Below are 21091 nucleotides of genomic sequence, written 5' to 3' on the forward strand. Positions count from 1 at the left end.
CTGTAACGATATACTTACTTAGTGAGTCATTTCAGACAGGAGCTTTATTGGTCAGTGTACTACGATCCTATTTAGAGCAACTAGATATTAGCGGCATTTCAAAACTGAAGAAGGCGGAGCTCATAGATTTGATAAAACAACACCATAAGTTGTAGCATGATTTTTATTTATCACAAGTTTCAGATATATTAAATATATTGCTGGACATTTGTTATAGCTTGTTTGGTATGGCACTCCGTATTGATGCCGTTCTATGATACTTATTTTATGAAATGCGAATGAAAAAACAGCTTTGCATGTCATTTCAAATATCCGAATGTTACACCATACAAACGTTGCTATATCGCTATCACTTTGAATCGGTTTCAAATGGTCTAAAAATAGGCAGCGTTGACGGATAATGTGTTTCTGGTTTTAAAACAGCTTCCGCCCATTCGTTGGTATTGTCGCCATCCTCTGTTTTGAAAGGGTACGTTCCAAGGATGATTGGCAATTGTAGTTTTACCTGCTTTTCCATTGATTTTGGCTCAATTAAAAACTGGAATAAAAAAGAGATAGACAAATTGTATTTCTTATGGTTGAAAAATCCACTGAATACTGAGGATCATAGTCCGAAAATTTTCAAACATTCCCTTAAAATATGCGTTTTCATGCCAAACGCTGTTCGTGCTCCAACATTTCCTGGCATGTCGGCTTTTCGAGCTAAGCGGAAAGTTTTGGAAATGTGACGCGAACAAAGCAGAAACGCACGCCCCGCCCAATCGACATCACCGACAGTGGGGGAGAAAGAGAAAAACTCTCAACGTCGTATGTGTACCTAGTGTATATAGAGAAAGTGTGTAAATATATCCTTTAACTTAATTCTTAATTCAATGTAATAAAGTTGTATAAAAGCCAAAACCATCACCTAGTTCTTTAATCAGCAAATCATCATCCTGATTCCACCGGAGAACCAGCAACTATCCAGAAGGAAGTGCCAAGGAAGTGATACAGTCCACTTGTTATCGTGATGGTTCTGTTAACGCGCTTGTGGAACCAATCCGTCCTTTCAAATGCCATGAAAGTGTGCTAGTGTCCCTCCACAAGTGCCTAAGCGGAACGCTTGCCCTCCCACTATCATCTGCCACAGCCTTCACACCTATCGCAACTGTTAGTTATGCTCATGAATCTAATTGTACATTCACGTTGCTGTGGCGGTAGAGGAGTTTTATGCTGGCTAAAATAGCTGACAATAGAATAATTTCTCTTGGTAGTAACTATTTAACCGACGGCGGCGAGCTTTATTTTGAAAATAATTCTCTCGTTAGCAACACATTTCACTTTTTTTTGCAATCATTTGTAGTCTACAAGCCATAAAATGGTAAACTTTATTAAACAGCGAACGAGATGTCAACTCATCCGTACATATCCTTCACGAAATTCTGAATAACATAAGAAGACGAAAAAATTCAACCAGCAAATATCCTGTTTGATTTAACGTTCAAATAAGAAATTTAAAGAATTGAAAACAAAAAATACACAAAAAATTACAAAACAGACTAAATTTGCTGGAATATCAGAGTATTTCCCAAGAATTAAATTTTGCCATTAAAAGTGCACACGAAGAGTATAATTGAAAGGTCGAAGCTGAAGTTAAATCATGTCCGAAGAAATTCTTTAATTGCGTTGTAGGTAGCGGCCGCGTGCTGACGGGTAGCTTGACGCAGCATTAGCTCCCACGCAGCGTTCTTCTAGTGTAAAGATGGAAACAGAATGCCGCGTTGTGCGTTAGGCTGATGTAACATTAGGCGGATTCGCCGCCGCGGATATCACGACGGTTTTTTTCTCGATTTGAATTCGCTTCCAAAACCGCCCCGCTCTGTGTGACATGGCTCATTCACAATACACTGTAGATTCTCCGCTGCGGTTTTACTCGCGGAATCCGCCTAATGTGACATCAGCCTTAAGGTGGGATCAGAATGCCGCGCTATGCGTCGCGTTGCGACAACTGTGCTTTGACACTTCGTTTTAAATATGTGTGTTTCCATTTAGTCGAACACAATAATGCATTGCGTCATTAGCGTCGTTGTACTAAACGCTAAGGGTGGGTTTAGACTAGTGATATATTCATATGAAGAAATATGATGAGATTGGTAGAAATCGCATCAACCGTTTACACTAGCGTGAACTTCTATAATGAATATATTCATATCTTCGGTGAATTTATTCACCTGAAGTAGAACTGCATCCAACTTCAGTGATTTCTCACCAGTGAGAAATTCACAAGCGTTTACATATGCTGAATTTATTCAAGTTACATATACCTCGAATAAGTGTATCATATTTATTCTCACCCGTTTACACCTATTTCACGTGAATAAATCCATCTATAGCTATAGATCTCCCTAATGTAAACCCGCCATAACATTTGTTCTAAACTGCTTGCGCCGAATTCGCGATGACAGTGGCATGATGTCGACGTCTGGTGGCAATTTCAAATTAGGGCCATCATTTGGGTCCCAAACTCGTTAGTGTAATCTCTATCAGATTAGAAGACACGAAGCCAGTTAAATTCTAAAATTTTAATGAAAATTTTCACATCATGTTATTTGATTACAGTAGAACCCCGATTATCCGCGGAATAGTCGGGCTAGGTCATCGCGTATAACAAAAATCGCGGATAATGCAATATAAGACTAAAAATGAGGTACAAACACGAAAAATATATATTTCAGCATGAAAACTATGGGCCTGATTCTCGAATACACTTCACGGTGGAAACGGAATGAAACGTATTCGCGATGACAAAGGTACAGTGTCGACATCTGGATACGAGATTAGTTTCCCACTAAATTTATCATTATAATATCAAATTATCTTCAGATGAATCTTTTGTATGAGATTATTATATCACATGAAGAAAACAAAGTTTTCCACTCACATTGAATACCAGTTTGATACGAAGAAGTTAATTTTCATTAATGATTTTTTTATTTGAAAAGTGCTCATTCTGCCTGAGAACTCATTATTATCTTCGACACTTCACTAACTCGTAAAACGTAGTTCAATGGCGTGCCGTTTATTTCGTTTCCACCGTGAAGTGTATTCGAGAATCAGGCCCTATGTTTCATCAATACAGAGATTATTGAACTATCAATCTGTAAGGTCTTGTACATCAGTGATCAGATAATGTGAAAGCCATGACCAAAACAAAAAAGCAAGACTCTACCACTTACTGACAACTTTCGGGAAGGTTTATAGATTTGCTAGGGAACTCAATTTCGCAGATAACCCGCATCGCGGATCAACCGCTCGCGGATAATCGAGGTTCTACTGTACTTGAAACACGTTTTTCTAACTTTCATTCAACCATATGGCTAAAAAATTCCAACATTGTTGCTGAATTTTTCATCATAATATAGTCCTCATAAACAATTTTCGTATGAGACTTTTTTATCACCTGCAAACAAAAATGTTTTTCATTTAAATAGAATACTAGTTTGATATGGAAAAGTTAACTGAATCATAATTTTAATTTTCCGATGATAATCATGATGTCATGTTTTGGACAGCGTTCGTATTCGCGTTCCAGCTGCGCGTAGAATTCTTCTTTGTCATCATCTGAACTTGCAAGGTGAGGGTTGTGCTGTGATGCTTAATTCTCAATCTGCACACTCGTGGGTTGATTGTCCACCAACCAATCACACGCTTCTGCATATTGTACATCACAATGGAAGCTTTACCTAGCTCGTTTGTGTTGCTGTAGCTCTAGTATATAGTATGATCATCGCGAAACTTCCTGCAGCGCTACGGTGTCAAAACAAAATAGTTCGGAGAGCACACGAGTACTTCCGATACAATTGAGAGATCGACAATTCCATATCCCGAGTTAGTCCGGTTTCGTCGCCCAGGTCTATATCGATTAGTCCGGTTCAAATCTTCTTGTGTATCGTTCGTTTGCTTGGTGCTTGCAAGGCCTGTGACCAGCCCCACTATTTCGCAGGAGGATCGTCGTGATACTACTGTTTTACGTCCCGAGTACCACCAGAACTGGGCAAAGACGCTTATAGCGGCGTCAATTCGCTTAGAATAGTTGTTTCTGGGTTTTTGTGGCTGTTCCATATTCCATTCCACAATCAAGTCGTTACCAGCACGCTGGTCGACCCTCCACTCCCGCTGTGGCTCAGACGTGATTCTGACACTGTTCACGGCATTTCAGATGCCCTCGGCTCGACAAATTTCCTCCACAATGTTCCCGAAAGTGACAAAACTTTGGGAAAAAATAATCCAATCCTGGCTTCAATCGATTTATATAAATTTATTTCCATTGTTCGAAGAAATTTGGTTTGTATTTGAGAGGTGTCAACTTGTGAAATAAATAATACCTCATTGAGGATACTGACACGCCATAAACACATTAAAATATAATTTATTCTTGTAAAATTACACGACATGATCAGCTTCGCATGCTGATCGATGAGACGTGACAAGATTTCGGCTTTACCGAATTTCGTTAACGCAGGCTTTTGTGCTTTCAATCTCGAAGTCGTACAGTAGTTAAAGCGAACTGTGCAGTCTGTTGGCAGTACAGACGGGAATACTCTTCTTGGATCCGAAAATTCGAAGTAGTGGAGCGTGGTCAGTTTATAAACGGAACGGCGACCAAACAGCATTTTATGAAACTTGGTGACGGCGAATATTATGGCCAGATCCTCACGGTCCACTTGACTGTAGTTCTGCTTCGCCTTGGTGAGTGCTCTTGAAGCATGTTGTACCACTTTTATTGATTCATCTGGAAATCGATGACTAATCGTTGTTCCTAGACCAATGGATGAAGCATCAGATGCCACGATAATATCTAACTTCGGATTATAATGGGTAAAGGTAGGTTTAGAGTTGCCGTGAACGCGGACAAACACTTTTTTGTTAAAAATTCATCAGTCCATACATAAAACGCGAGGAAAACATCTTGAAACGATAGGAAGAAACATGATATGGATGCAATTTCATTCAATCGGATCTCTGCGCGGGTTAAGAAACTTCGTTGCTTCGGGTTGATTCGTGAACAACTGTATAATTTATCCGAATTACTTTATTGAAGATCGATGTTTATTTACTTCACGTTTACTGCCGAACTTTTAATATGAACGTGAACGTGAACAAAATCATTCTATTCACCACGATTTTTTGAGTTGTTTGTTCGCAATGTAGTTCACCGTGAAATGATCGTACTATTTCACCACCTGTTCAAGTTAACGTTCACGGGAACTCTGAACCAGGCTTAAGAAGCAGATCTGACAAGAGAATTTTCTTGAAATTGTCGAAAGCTTGCTTACACTCTTTATTCCTCTCGAAATTTGCATCCGATTTGAGCAGGTTGTCAAGTGGATAGCGCAACCTGAAATGTCAATGGGAGGCGATAGTTTGGCGATCCCTTCGGTTTTTGTTGCATCTGGACGTAGCCCGTGATTATAGTGGATCTCATGTTTGCGGAATGAACATTTCTCCGCTCGAATCGTGAAACCAAAGTCTTCGATGCGCTGTAGAACTGCTTTCAGATTTATTACTCTCAAGGGGATCAGATGGACCTCCCTCTAAACCTCGATCCCTGGTCTGAGCCTCGGGGATCGTTGAGGTTGGGCTCTCAAGGCCTCTTTTTACCGTGGCTAGCTCGAGCTTGAGGCCTTTAGCTCTCAGGGTCGGCTTTCCTCGTATTTGAGGTGATTTTGCGGGTCAAGGGCTCGGATTATCCCCAATATTAAACAGGTAAATATATCTTTTTTTCCGTTTATTGTTACCTAATTACAATGGCTGCTGTGGGAGTGTATAGAGTGTGGTGATGGCCGGCCGGCTGCTGCTGCTGCGGATGCACGCGGTGGCGGGATCTCGATGTCCTGACGGTTAAGCTCTTCTCGGGTTGACGGTGACACGATCGCCGAAGCTTTGCTGCGGACCAGTTTTAGCAAACTTGGTTTCCAGCATTCGGCGTTCTAAGCGAGGAATCTTGCGCGTGTGGTTCACAGGAGCTTTCCAGTGGATAAAATTACGGGTCCTATCAAACAGGAAAATATGAGGCTACTGGCCATGCTGCTTGTTACCTGGTTTAGTTTTTTCCTGGGTCTTCTTATAATCATACCTGATTCAAATAATCCTGAGACACACTATTGTTCTAGAGTACTCTTTTATACAAAGTGGCATATAACAATACCCCTTTTAATTTAATGCTTCTAGCACTGAACTCAACCAGGAAATGGCAGAATTTTACAATTCTTCCTACCAAGTAACTTATTATAATTTTCTTCCTCTTTTCCGACAGCTTTTAATATCCTCTTTAACCATCTATATTCTCTTTTCGATGTTCCTTTCGTGGATCAGGGACTGCAGCTTTCAGAAGGTAAGTGTGTGTGTGTGTTGTGTTGTACTAAATGTTTTCCTACTATACATGTATATATATTTGTTTTTCAGAGCGTTATTCTTATGATTCTACATATAAACTAGAGCCTAGATAACGAAACAGTAACACTACCACCCACTCCTCTCAAAAAAAAATGATAACGTAGCTAACATTTTTTTTTCCAACAAATTACATTCTAATTAACAATGCCCAGGATTGAGACGCATCTTTGGTGCTTATAATCTAAACAAAAACAAACATTAAAGCATGATTTGATCAAATAGTTGATTTCATTGGTTTCTCAATGATATGCTATTTGCACGCGTATTACTAATTCGGAGTGTTTAACAAACCTTCTCTTCAAACCAATATTCCAAGCATATCCTTGGATATGGGAGAGAATATGTTTATCATCGCGAATTATTAACAACGGTTGGTATTTCGAGTAATGCCGACATAATATGGTGTATGAAAATTGAGAAAATGAATTGTTTTTTTCTGGTTTTTCACTCCCGAACTAAATAGTGTAAATTGAACCGGTTCACAAAATCTACTAACAGCGATTGGAAATTTTACATTTCTAGTTTTATTTCCTTGATCGGTGGCATTCCTAATGCGCTTCCTATTTGTTCGATCTGTGATTTTCTATTGGGTTTTAAATAATTCTATTTTATAGCAAAATGTTCTAAAAAGCTCTCTTGAAACTCGGCTTGTATGTCGACAACCGTCAAATTCGCGTTACTTCTCTTTTCTACCATAAAAGCTACGTGTACAACAAAGAACGATCAGAATTGAATTGATCTCTCTTAACGACGCAACACATCACAATGGCTCTACAAGGTATACACAAAATTACTTTTTATTCTCATTTATTTCCTTTTTTTTTAGACATAATAAAATAAGGAAAAACTCCGAAAAATTAAACTATGTTGGATTTCCTGGCTTGAGATCAGCCGCCGAGAAAATGCCAATATTTTTGCCTCGATCATCTATGAGCTCGTACGAGCTGCATCCTCTCCGGGAAACGATCGTACATGGCGTATACAACGGACCTAATTTAGCGTTGTACGAGTTGGCTGCCGAGGATTGAGTGAAATTCCTTTTGAAAACTCTTTGGCCTACCTTATAAACTGGGGCCGTTTTTTGACTACGAAGGTTGTAAGTATGCTTACTTTTCTCGTGTGCTTTTGCCAAATTTTTAACCACAATGTCGTAAATTTCGCGATTCACTTTCATATGACGATCATTTCTATCCCTTATAGAACTCTCGTCGATGTCCGGATCACAAAGATGATCTTCGCCACTTACGAGTGATTCGTGACCAAACAATATTTTGTGGGGTGTGAAATTCGTGGAAGAATGGACTGTATTGTTTAGGATATACTCGACTTCAGAGATTTTTGTGTCCCAAAGACGTTGATCCATTTTAACGTACGTCCGGATACACGAATTGATGTTCCTATTGACCCGTTCTACGGGGTTGGCCTGACTGTGGTACCGCGAATTAGTCCAGTGCTGGACTTTATAGTGCCCTAAAAAGGACTTGAACTCTTTACTCAGGAAACAGGTAGCGTTGTCACTAATGACTATTTCCGGCACCGAATATCGCCTAAACCATTGTTCTTCCAGGATTTTAATGACGGATGTTGAGGAAATCTTTTTGACCGGAAATAAAAGTGTCCATTTCGAGAATAAATCGAGGAGAACCAGGAGATGCATGCTTCCAGATTTAGAGCGAGGCAACGTCTGGATAAAATCCATAGCCAGAATCTGAAAAGGCTTCGTTACCAAGCGCTGATTCCCCATTGGAGGATGCTGCGACACATATGACGGTTTACATTCCCTACATGTCTGACATTGCGAAACGTACTTTTTAATGGATGATGCCATTTTTGGCCAAAAATAGTTCAAACGTACTCTTTCGAGCATTTTATCATAGCCAATGTGCAATGACTGGTCATGTGCTTCATTCATAAGTTGATTTCTTAGTTTCTCTGGAACACAGAGTTTCCATTCGTGACGAAAATCTAGGACTGCTGTTTTGACAGGAATGAATTTATATAGTTTCCCTCCCTCAATTTTAAAATCGAGATGCTCTTCAGGACTTTGTTGAACCTTTTTGTGTAAAGTGGTGTACCAGCAATCTTCTACTTCATCCACAAATGCAACTTCCAACGAACGCGACAGGGCATCAGGGATGATATTATCCTTACCTCGTCTGTGACGTATTTCAAAGTCATATCCCTGGAGCTCGATACTCCATCTACTCAATCTCGAGGATGTACGCCATTTACCCTTCATAATGTGGGTCAGAGCAAATGCGTCTGTTACTACTACAAAATGTGTTCCTTCAACGTATGGTCGGAATTTCTCAATGGCACTCAGCACCGCTAAGCCTTCCTTTTCAGTGGCTGCATAGGATTGCTGAGTTGGTGAGAGCTTTTGCGAGAAATATGCAATCACTTTTTCTCCCTGATCCTGATGCTGGGTGAGTACCGCTGCAATTGCGTTATCACTCGCATCGGTTTGAATGAAAAAAGGCAATTCAAAATTAGGGTTAGCTAGTATCGGTGCTGCGATCAAGCTATCTTTGAGAAGAGCGAAAGCTTGTTCGGCTGTGGGATTCCATGTAATTGTTTTGGGTCTGTTTCTCAATAAGCTTGTGAGCGGAGCAGACATCTCACTGAATTGAGGAATGAATCTTCTGTAGTAGTTCGCCATTCCCAAAAATCGGCGAAGTGAGCGAAGAGAAGTTGGACGTTGATAGTTCACGATTGCCTCGATTCTCTCGGGGTTGGGTCGCAGGCCCTCCGATGTGAGAATATAGCCGAGATAGGGAAGTTCATCCACACAAAATTTGGACTTGTCCAAATTGATCGAAAGATTCGCACATTTTAATCTGTGAGCCACCTCTTTCAAATTTTTTACATGTGCATCGAATGTGTCGCTTACCACAACAATATCGTCGAGGTAGACGAACACATTCGGTTCCAGTTCACCATAGCCTAGGACTTGATCCATCAAACGGGCTAACGTTGCTGGACTGTTAACCAAGCCGAAGGGAAGTCTGGTGAACTGAAATAACCCTCGCCCCATCATCGAGAAGGCCGTAAACTGACGCGAATCTGGATCTAACGAAATTTGCAAGAATGCTTTAGTCAAGTCAATCGTTGACAAATATCTGCTAGATTCCAATCTGCTCAGTATACGGTCTTGGTGTGGGAGAGGATAAGCGTCTTTCTTAGTTCGTTCATTCAAACGTCTCGCATCCAAGCACAATCGAACCTCTCCGCTAGGTTTAATCACGGGGACAGTACTGAGACGCCAATCGCTTTTACTTACTTCGATCACTTGCTGTTTCAACATCTTTGTAATCTCATTACTAATCTTTTTTTGTATCAAAGGAGAAGTTGGATAGGGGTTAATTCTAATAGGTGCTGCATTTTTATATTCCTCCCTAATCTCTATCTTATGAGAGATCAATGGAGTGAACCCTAATATTTCACAATCCTTAGCTGCTATAAAAAGAGCTTTCACCTCCTCGAGTTGCACTTTTTGATCTTCTGATAGCACTATTCCCTCTTCTTTCTCTCCTTTCGATGCTATTTCATTAGATTCGGAGATCTCTTCGAGAAATTCCTCCCTCGGTAAGCTGTTTGAAAGCACTGCTGGATGAATTCCAAAAGCTTTCCAGAAATCATCGTATCCCAGAATTAATTTGTGTTTGAGTTTTGGTGCAATGAGTGTCTTGATAATATGATTCTCATTGTTAAATGTGATGGGCAAGTACACATACCCTTCAACTTCAACAGGAGTTCCTGAAGCCGTTTTCAAAGATACGTCAGTCGAATACACTTTAAGCTTGAGTGAGTTTATCAGTTTCTCACAACCTGCTCCTAAAATTGTTCGTTGAGCGCCACTGTCCAACAAACCCACTATCTCTCTTCCTATCACGGAAACTTTTGCAAATGGTCGATTATCTTTTTGAACCCTCACGAAAAGCTCCTCTACGTCATTCTCCGAAATGTAATCATGATCGGAAAATCGCTGAAACCCATGATAATTCAAATCTGCAGTTATTTGATTCGGAGGCATGCTACTCAAAAATTCAACTTGCCCCCTTAAGCTGAATTCTTTACGTTTTTTAAACAATGTTCACATTGGGAAGTCATCACATCAGGAAAACCACAAAGTCTACAAAATTGTTGCTTTGGCTGGGGACACTCAATATAGTGGTGCCCAATTTTCCTGCAGTTATAGCATGTGCCAATAGCGGGGCGCTTATATTGGTTGACTAAAACCTGCATCGTCCCCCTGGCTGAACCTTCCATTGGATCTATAGATTGTTCATTTGTTTCTTCCTTTCTCCCATTCTCTTTCATTGGACGATATTTGGTTTTGTTTTGCTCAACTTTATGTTTGGTTTGAACGAAAACACGTGAATTGTTTTTGAAATTGGACGAATCGGATGTGGGCATTTCTGATATCTCATTAACTTGATTCGTTTTTGAACGATATTGATTTTCTGTTGGTTTCTGATAAATGTTCCAATAATTTTCATCTACCATTCGACCATATTTCTTCAATTTTGGCAATGACCTTATACCAGCTCCAATCATTGCATTTTTGTAGTCAAATCGCATGTTTCGCCATATGACTTCGAATTTTCTTCTCTCTGACATTGGTCTTGTCATAGACTGGATAAGTTTTATCATGTCTTGGAAATAGTCCACGAACTTTTCTCCTCGAGCTTGACGACGGTTGGTTGCCTGAATTTCTATCTGAAAGTTCAGATCTGGTGGTAAAAACTCACGCTTTAATTCTCGTTTGAGTTCATGCCAATTTCGAAAATCACGATTCTCGTACCCCTCCATGAACCAATCTTTTGCTCTCCCTGTAAATAAGTGGATAGCTCCTCGAAACAATTCCCGCTCAGATATTTTTTCCGATTTCCTTCTCAGTTCAATTTCCTTTAGAAATTCCGCCACTCGTCTCCCCTGATCTTTCCCGTCATATTTAACCCTCCACTCCGACACTGGAATTCTCTTCAGTTTGTCGAATGTTTGCTTCCCTTTCTTGATATTTTTCTTGCTTTTCCTATCCAGACTGGATTCTGAGGTACTTCGTGTACTCGAACTGTCCCAGTCTAGGCTATCTGTACCACTAGATGAATACGATGAATATCTATTTTCTCTGTGACGTCTATCGTTATTCTTTTCCGAAAGAAACGTATTGCCTTTTCTCAAATTCATTCCTTTAATTTTGTGACATGCTAATTTTTCCATCTGTTCCAATCTCTTATCAGACTTTTTAATCTCCTCGAATCTGCCTTCAGTTTCGCCTTCTATGCTATCTGTATTCGAAAGCTCTTCTTCATCGGATTCAATTTTTATGCTCATCGTCTGTTCAAAGCTCGATCTGGTTCATTCTGCGTATGTGTATTGATATTGGTTCTTAACTGTTCATTCAAATTCATTAGCAATTTTTCGAGACGCTTTTTCCGATCTCTATTTTCTTTGACCTCACGTTCTCTTTTCCTCTCTGCCTCGATCTCTTTCTCTCTCATGAGCTTTTGCTGTTCTGTTGTTTGTACCACAAACGATTTGAAAATTTCAATTAAACTTGCCGCGTTTTCTAATTTTCCCTCCTCAAAATCTTTTAAATATAACATCATTTCATCTGATCTTCTCACTGATGATTCTATCTCACTTTCCTTCGATTCTATGGACACATTTCCCGCCTCCACCGCATTTTCATTTTGACTCTCTTTTACTTCTCCCAGAGCATTCCCTTCCATCGTTTCGCTCAGCACTCCTATTTCGTTCCTAACCTCTTCAATCACCCGATTGATCTCACTATTCGATTGTTTCGCTCCCGCTTTGGAAGTTCCCTTTCCCCCTTGTATTTCCGGAAAATATTTCACGAAAATCTGACAAGCTCGTTTCCCCATTTTTGAAATTTCATGCGAGTATTTCGCTGCCTCTGATGATTGAGAAAGTAAATAAATTCTCACACGATAATGCACCAGTCTAGTTTTAAGTTTTTGTCTTTGGCGGGCATCAACTTTTGGGTTTTCAAGCACCTTTTCAATTACGTGAAGCTTAGTCGCAATGATGGACATTTCTTCTCTAACCGCTCTCCAACTTTGGGAAACCACAAACTCTTCTGTTTCTCTCTCTAACTTCATCCGATCCCTAAGCTTTCTCCTCTTAACACTTTCGTGTTGATCTAAGTCAACCAACATTTTCCGAATCAATAATTCATGCTCCACTTCATCAATCGACAGGTGGGACACATCCATGTATTTGTACATTGTTTGTAGATCCATTGTGTAAGTAATGCGTTGTGATCACTCAACTCTCTGTACGATTCTTTTGTATGAAAATCTGAATAAATGATATTTGAATCGCTGTATTTTAATTCAATCCGAAACAAGGTAATATTTGGTAAATTAATTTGAACCAAGACCCGTTAATCACTCTTTCATTCGTTCACTCAATTTCTCCGAAAAAAACATCCGCTATTTGATTCTAACCTCGCTAATCAGTTCACTTTCGTTAACGTACGCGCACTAGGAAGCACTTCTTAAATAGAAATGTATATTTGCCGCGAAATAGTGTTCATGCACTATCCGAATACTTTAGGCTCACTTTAGAGTACCTACACCTAACCTAACACCTACAACGCTCCGAGAATGTTGGTTAATCTTGAGCTCTTGACCGCTTTCAATCTTGTATGTTGGGCGCCAATTATTACTCTCAAGGGGATCAGATGGACCTCCCTCTAAACCTCGATCCCTGGTCTGAGCCTCGGGGATCGTTGAGGTTGGGCTCTCAAGGCCTCTTTTTACCGTGGCTAGCTCGAGCTTGAGGCCTTTAGCTCTCAGGGTCGGCTTTCCTCGTATTTGAGGTGATTTTGCGGGTCAAGGGCTCGGATTATCCCCAATATTAAACAGGTAAATATATCTTTTTTTCCGTTTATTGTTACCTAATTACAATGGCTGCTGTGGGAGTGTATAGAGTGTGGTGATGGCCGGCCGGCTGCTGCTGCTGCGGATGCACGCGGTGGCGGGATCTCGATGTCCTGACGGTTAAGCTCTTCTCGGGTTGACGGTGACACGATCGCCGAAGCTTTGCTGCGGACCAGTTTTAGCAAACTTGGTTTCCAGCATTCGGCGTTCTAAGCGAGGAATCTTGCCCGTGTGGTTCACAGGAGCTTTCCAGTGGATAAAATTACGGGTCCTATCAAACAGGAAAATATGAGGCTACTGGCCATGCTGCTTGTTACCTGGTTTAGTTTTTTCCTGGGTCTTCTTATAATCATACCTGATTCAAATAATCCTGAGACACACTATTGTTCAAGAGTACTCTTTTATACAAAGTGGCATATAACAATACCCCTTTTAATTTAATGCTTCTAGCACTGAACTCAACCAGGAAATGGCAGAATTTTACAATTCTTCCTACCAAGTAACTTATTATAATTTTCTTCCTCTTTTCCGACAGCTTTTAATTTCCTCTTTAACCATCTATATTCTCTTTTCGATGTTCCTTTCGTGGATCAGGGACTGCAGCTTTCAGAAGGTAAGTGTGTGTGTGTGTTGTGTTGTACTAAATGTTTTCCTACTATACATGTATATATATTTGTTTTTCAGAGCGTTATTCTTATGATTCTACATATAAACTAGAGCCTAGATAACGAAACAGTAACAGATTACAATCATGCTCCTGATCGCTTTTTACAACGACTACGACCTCGTTCATATAACCGGATGTTCCGTCGAGGCTGCATAACATAGAATCGATCAATAAAGAACAGTTGATCGTACGCTCGTTCTGACGAACCGGCTCAAATGAGCGGCTCGCCCATGCCTAATCTTAAGGCGTGATCGAACTTCGCGAAAGACCACTTCGATTGGATCGGTCCGGAGAAGGAACAGCAGTGGCGAAATATACTGTTGTCGGATGAGACGAAAGTAAACCTCATCGGCTCGGACGGAAAAACTTGGATCCATCGTTCAATAGGCTGCGCTTACATGCCACAGTATACACCGAAGACATTCAAGCATGGAGGAGGGAACATTATGGTTTGGTGGTTGGCCACTGTATTCGTATCGACGTGTGTTCAGCGATATGTCTTTCTTAATCAGATTTTCATTAGTCCTTTGCTTTCCGTCTCCAGCATCTGACGCAGATTCTTTTTAGTGGTGAACAGACTGAGGTTCCTGCATTCTACCGATATACTGGTGGATGAGGCCTTTACATCAGTTCCGTCATTGATAATCTCTTCGACAAGATCCTTGAATGTTGAGATTATAATTTCCGAGTCTCTCTTTAACGCGAGCAGCATTTCGCCATTCTGAGTGAGCCTGAACTTTACCACCTTTTTCTTCCAGTTCCTTTCAACCAGAACCCTCTCGCGTCTTTTTAAAGACGTCAGCCACGTATGCCGCGTCACCCTTAGCTACCTCCTTTGCCTCTCGCCCTGGTGAAGGAACTGTAGCGATGGACATGGAGTACATTCGACGAATAATCACGAATTAAGTTAATATTCATGGAGGAATGAGATATCACCCTTCGGAAGGAAATATCGTATATCTTCGTGGTCGAATGATAAGTCACTGATAAAAGTGATTAATGGTAGAAGACTTGCTATGATACACATTTCTTTATCTGTAACTCGTAATACAAAAAGACGACCAAAGGTAGACATAGCAAAAAAGCAATGGAATGTAAAAATGTTGTTTTAGCAAGAACACATGATGACATCAAGATATACAGTAGAACTCCGATTATCCGCGAAATAGTCTGGCAAGGTCATCGCGAATAACGAAAATCGCGGATAACGTGGTAAATTACTGAAAATGAGGTGCAAACACGAAATAAAGACATTTTAGCATGAAAACTATGTTTTATCAATACAGAAATCATTAAACTATCATCTGTAAGGTAGTGTAGACCAGTGGTCAGATTACATCCATACCTCGCTATACGGCCGCTCTTTATACGACTTTTCATTGAACAAGTTTGGAACCGATCTGATAGAGTTTGTATGAATTGTATGTATTGGAATAATTGATTTGTTATACGGCTTTTTTCTTAGCGGCCCAGGAAAGTATCTAGGCCGTAAAGCGAGGTATGGGTGTATCTGAAAGCCACGACCAAAACAAAACAGCAAGTGCCTGCCTCTTACTGACTAAATTCGGGAAGCTCTATGGAATTACTATGAAACTCGCATTCGCGGATAACCCGCATCGCGGATCATCCGCTCGCGGATAATTAGGGTTCCACTGTACTTCAAGCCAGTTCGCTAACCCGCATCGTCGGCTCGAAGTTCTTCCGTTTCGTTGCCAATTCTTGTGATCATGTACTGACCACAGTTCCAAGGGCAATGCACTAACCCATTGTTATTCGTATTAGTACTAAGATCAATAAATGAGCAATAGAAACATGCTATAGTAATGTTTGGAGAGAAAATTATGACTCACACAAACATCATACTGTATTCGAATGAGATGACATCCTCGTAAATTCGTTGGTGGTAAAGGTGGAACGTAAAGCGATTTATTTTGCCAATCGTCTCGACAACCAGGACGAATTTTTCCGCGTGCAATCACCGCCAGATCTCGTTTTTCCGTTTGTACCAGTTTATCGTGCGCAAAATATTGAATAGTCTAGAAAACATTCAAATGTTATAATGATTAATATAAAAGAAGCATAATTGTATTTCTAAGTCAAATATATTACCTCAGTTAACGCAGCTTTTGTGCTTTTTATGGTTACACTACTAGAATTTGTTACGGTCGCTGTGATCATGATAGACTCTCCGGGAACGTATCCTCCCCTATCAAGTATTATCTTGCATTTGACGATCCCACCGCCAACACAAGCTACTCCCAAGTTGTGTTCAATATTACATCTAAATGGATCCTAAAAATGTATTTTTAAAAGATCAATCATTTTTAACGTTGCGATTGCACAATACTGCTAAATAAGGTTGTTCTGTGTTCAAATTAATTGGATTCATGACGATGAAGACTTGGTGGTTTTTGTGTATCAATCCAGATGGCTCTCGTAGTGCTGCTTTGCAGAAATATTGGACCCATCCATACCGCCCCAGAAATGTGGACGGCAGATCTATTGGTAAGCCTAATTTGAACGGGAAACTGTGTATTCCAGGTGACAGCACTGTTGCTCCTTGCTGTTCAGTGTCGCCCAACAATCGCATTCGGAAGTCAATATAGTTCTCTTTATCGTATGATCGCTCATGGCGCCCTGATCGTACACGCACCACACACTCTCCGACAACATGAAAATGTAATCCTGGAATACAGTATAAGACAATTATTAAAGACGTGAATTTAAACTTTATGTTTGCGTTATATTCAATGGCAATTCACTATGCCAAGAATATTTCTCGAACGTTATTCCTTGTTCCATTGAGGGTTCAAGAACATTTGTAGAAATTGGATGTCTTTTGTTTTCTCAAATGTTTTGATCTTCAGCAGAGCACCAGATGTTTTTGTATTCTGACATCCTAACTGTAGCAAGGAACGGATACCATTTGGGTCAAATGAATCAGAGTACCCTGTCATACACATCCAATTCTGGTATTTTGGTAGCTATAACCTACATACCATCGGTTTAAATTTGGAATATATACTTGTTCCCCATCACAATGCATTCTCTATCAGGTCATACTAACAAACATGAGTAAAAGAATAACACCAGCTCGTTATTTTTGCAACGAAATACAATTTATCTATCCTAAATTCAAGTCTTCTCCACCACCAGTACCAATTCTATCCAAAACGAACGCTTTCCAACGCTCTCGGCTTGCTCATGCTTATCATTCAATTTTTGACTGTTGTTTTCCCTGTTGAACAAATAAGTCTTCTCCTTCCTACTCAGTCCAGGGCCGCCTGCAAAGGGTTCGTACGACGTTTTCCACCTGATCGACCAATTTGTCCCGCAGTTCGTTTCCTTGTCACGTTTCTGTCAGTTCGTTATCGAGGAACATTTTGACCGGGTTGTCGACATTCTTGTGAAACACACAACCCATCTTAATCGCCCGATTTTTGTTGTTCGGACGATGGTTGGATTTTCTAGAAGCTAACGCAGTTCATGGTTCATCTGCCTTCTCCATGACCAATCAGCCCATGTTATCATGAAAGGTACGCAACATCTTCCGTTCAAAAAATGATTCTCAGTTCTCGTGACCGTTGGGGAATACGTAAAGCACGTATGACCGTATGACCGTGTCTTACAGCGTCTCCAAGAGTATGGATTCTTGGTAAAATTTGACAAGTGCAGATTCTTCATGCATCAAATAAAGCTGTCAGGATCGGACATAGCAGATGGTCATAAAGTTTGTGCAAAAGGGATGGTCATATGCAGCTAAGTATTTCTCCGGAAGTTCTTCGCTTGTCGAGATTCGCTGTACGTCGCTAACAAAGTCCTGATGTACAGTGACCGGGTTGTAGTCCCAAAGAAATTGCAGCAGAAGGTACTCTAGCAACTGCACAGAGGGCACCCAGGCATCGATAGAATGTATTCACTGACCCGGAATTTCGTTTTTTAGCTGAACATCGACGAACAAAACATCGCACTAGTTCGTGCTTGTCAGGAGTATGCCTCGGTCGCAAAAGTAGACACCAAGGTGAAACTTGAGTCATGGCCCGAAAACCGTGGCAGAGAGTTCACGCAGATTTTGTCAAAACAGCAGCGGACACGCGGAAAGCTTTGTCGACGCCTTTAAGAGGACCGTCAAGAAAATTCAGGCTGGAGGGGAAGACCTAGCCGAAGCACTCGATATTTTCCCGTGTTGCTATCGATCCGATCGCTATCGATTGGCAAATCACCTGACGAAATCCTACTTGGTCGACCCATGCGTATATTTCGCGAGAGCTTTACAAACCATCGAACCAACAACGTCGAACACGAGTTCCTACTACTTCGAGTAGCGGATGCTGGAGAAACCCTCCTGCTACACTCATCAAGACAGCGACATTCCCCCAAAAAGGGGAGTTGTTGTGGTGCGACCCTATTTTTCTACGCTCACGGCTGTCGCCCGACAGCTATCAACCGACCGATTGAAGAGACACATCATCGTCGTTATTTATAATTTATTGAGTTTATTCGTTTGTTACGTTACTTCCTCGGTTTTCCCGCATATCGTAACACAAATACTATATTTCATTTATGTAACTGGAAATATCACTAGAATAAACAAGATATAAAAATAAACGACGCATTTTACAAAAAACAGAATAAGGTCAAGGTGACATTGGATCGGAGTAGAGATGGGCAAAACGGTTCATTTCAGTGAGTGAGTTATTCTCAGAGCCGCTCCTTCATTGAAACGAGCCGGCTCATTTGAGTGGCTCTTTTTTGAATCGCGGATCTTTTTTGAGCCGAGACTCTTTTGAAAAGCGACTCTTTCTTGAGCCGAGACTTTGAACCGCGGCTTTTTTTAGCCGAGATTTTGAACCACGACCCTTTTTTGAGCCAAGACTTTGAACCGCGGCTCTTTTTTAAGCCGAGTCTCTTTCGAAAAGCGGTTCTTTTTTGAACCGCGGCACGTTTTTGAACAGCGGAATTTTTTTGACCCGAGACTCTTTTGAACCGTGGTTCATTTGTAGAGAACCGTGGATCGTACGCTCGTTCTGACGAACCGGCTCAAATGAGCGGCTCGTGAGCGCTCGCCCATCTCTAGATCGGAGTAAGTACGAAAATTTTATTGTACGATAACTGACGAAGAGAAATAAACAATTCTGTTCACTAGAAGCAGACGAATTTGAACGAAGCAAGGGGGAAGCAATGTAACCACACCAATACAATGTGGTTGTTTACTTTCACTATTACATACAATTCGTACGGCCACATTTCCGCATCCAATGTCATCGCCGCCTAAGGATTGTTTGGAAACACTGCCACGATTCGTTTTTGGTCATAAAAAGTTGAACTGCGGTCTTCAAGGACGTCGTCCTTTTTGTTCTTCCCAAGGCTTTGCAACTATTACCAAACAAAAATTGTCGTTATTCATTATTGGTCCTTTTGGATTCGTGCAGAGGAATACTGCCTCGAAGCGATTTGCTCGCGTGTGTAACTACTCATTGAGGTTTATGAGCTTGCATGAACGAAAATCAACTATCATACACTGAAAACTAAATATCCCCTCACCCACTTAAAAAAAGCTGAAGATTGTTATCACTTGCTGATCGTGTGATGCGCTGGAAACATTTTCATCTACATTACATATGTTTACATAACATTAAATCAATATTGATATTGAAAATTAGTATAATTAGGTTTGTCATTGATAATTTTCGGTATAATTTGAACGAATCGTATATTCACAATTCTAGAGTAGTTCATTGCGGAGAAATTAGACATAACATTTTTCTACAAGATGAGTTCTTTAATACGTCGAAATAACCCAACAATTTGGTTTCAAGGTAGATGTGATCAGTCTTGAGCTCAAGGTTATTGAATTGTCATTGATACGATCTCCGTTTCGACCAAGTATCATAAAACTTGTAACTCATTCAAACATCGATCAATTAAATCATTTGAGAATACTTTTGTCAATATATGTGAGGCAATTGCAGCCCTGGCCTCCCCACTTTGATAATCTAAAATGTTATACGATGCTGCCTATGTCACAATCAACAAATCATCAATGTTATCTATGATTTTTAACTCAATCTTACCTAATAATGATGTATTTTCTTGCAGCTCGAGTAATACCCTCCCGGACAGAAACTGACCAGGAAAATACAATAGGGAGGAGTTGTCAAACAAGATGAGGAATTTCAAGAGTTTCCTCGGCATGATTCATCAATTAATTTTATCACTTATGCACAGCTTCAAAATGTTCATTGAAACGCCGAATATCGAAACTCACTTAACCCTGAGTTTCTATTTCACATGCAGTTATGTTGAAGTGAACATCCAGAAACACCAAATGTATATTCATTGAGCCACAATTTTCACATATCTCCAAAGGGAACACCTTTCTAACATTTCTTTTGTCTGTACGAAGCCAAGAACAGCAATTGATCATGCATTATAGTACGGATGTTGCATGCTATGTTGAGTGGATGGGTAACCACAGTATGTGTGGGACAAACAGTTTGTGTGAGTCTGATAGCAGTAAAGCTCGTCATGCTTTTCAGAAGGTGACCATATTTATGCTTTTTGTTGGGAAAAAATAACATCGAATATTGAAGCTTCGAATTTTAGAAACACTGTTTTGATTGAAGTTTGTCGTCTCGTTCTAAGTAATTAGTTCCAATTCATTTTAACAATGTGGACATGATCATAAATGATATAAATGATCGTTCTTGCATTACATAACATAACAAAATGTACATGAAGAAACTTTGTTTGTGTTAGTGGCTATTTTGTTTTCAGCATTTTTCATATATCTGCGGTAAAAAGTTGCTTGTCTATACTACAGCAAAACTATGCAAGTCACTTGGCTCGCACTCTGTTTTTCCTGAATTCACTAAAATCAGTAAATATCACGTTAACGTGCTTTAATATTGTCATTTCAAATTGTTTGTTTATTTCTTTAATTAGAACAATATAGGACTATAAATAACAAAATATATTGGAATAACTGTTGTTTCCATTAAGAGGTACATTTCGTTTTCACTAAATTTATTTTTGCGATCATTGTGTTCACTTTTCTGTTAGTTAACTTGGAGAACAATGT

At 40.2% G+C, this 21091-nt stretch overlaps 2 protein-coding genes across 2 annotated transcripts in view; one reads left to right on the plus strand and one right to left on the minus strand.

Moving 5' to 3' along the window:
- LOC129774619 (X-ray repair cross-complementing protein 5) overlaps positions 1-289 on the plus strand; it is a 63330-nt gene extending 63041 nt beyond the window's left edge. The window contains exon 10 of the mRNA XM_055778390.1: positions 36-289. Within this exon, the coding sequence (XP_055634365.1) occupies positions 36-155 (120 nt within the window). The 3' untranslated portion in view covers positions 156-289. The remainder of the gene's footprint in view (positions 1-35) is intronic.
- LOC129774620 (arrestin domain-containing protein 4) lies at positions 146-20521 on the minus strand. Its single transcript, XM_055778391.1, has 5 exons — positions 20085-20521; positions 16358-16695; positions 16120-16302; positions 15861-16046; positions 146-538 (listed from the first exon to the last, which is right to left on the minus strand). Exons 1-5 carry the CDS (start codon positions 20203-20205, stop codon positions 350-352), a joined length of 1017 nt encoding a protein of 338 aa, XP_055634366.1. The 5' UTR covers positions 20206-20521; the 3' UTR covers positions 146-349.
- Positions 20522-21091: the final 570 nt, after the last annotated feature.

The sequence above is a fragment of the Toxorhynchites rutilus genome, chromosome 3 (assembly GCF_029784135.1).
Source record: "Toxorhynchites rutilus septentrionalis strain SRP chromosome 3, ASM2978413v1, whole genome shotgun sequence".
In the NCBI taxonomy this organism is placed as follows: domain Eukaryota; kingdom Metazoa; phylum Arthropoda; class Insecta; order Diptera; family Culicidae; genus Toxorhynchites; species Toxorhynchites rutilus.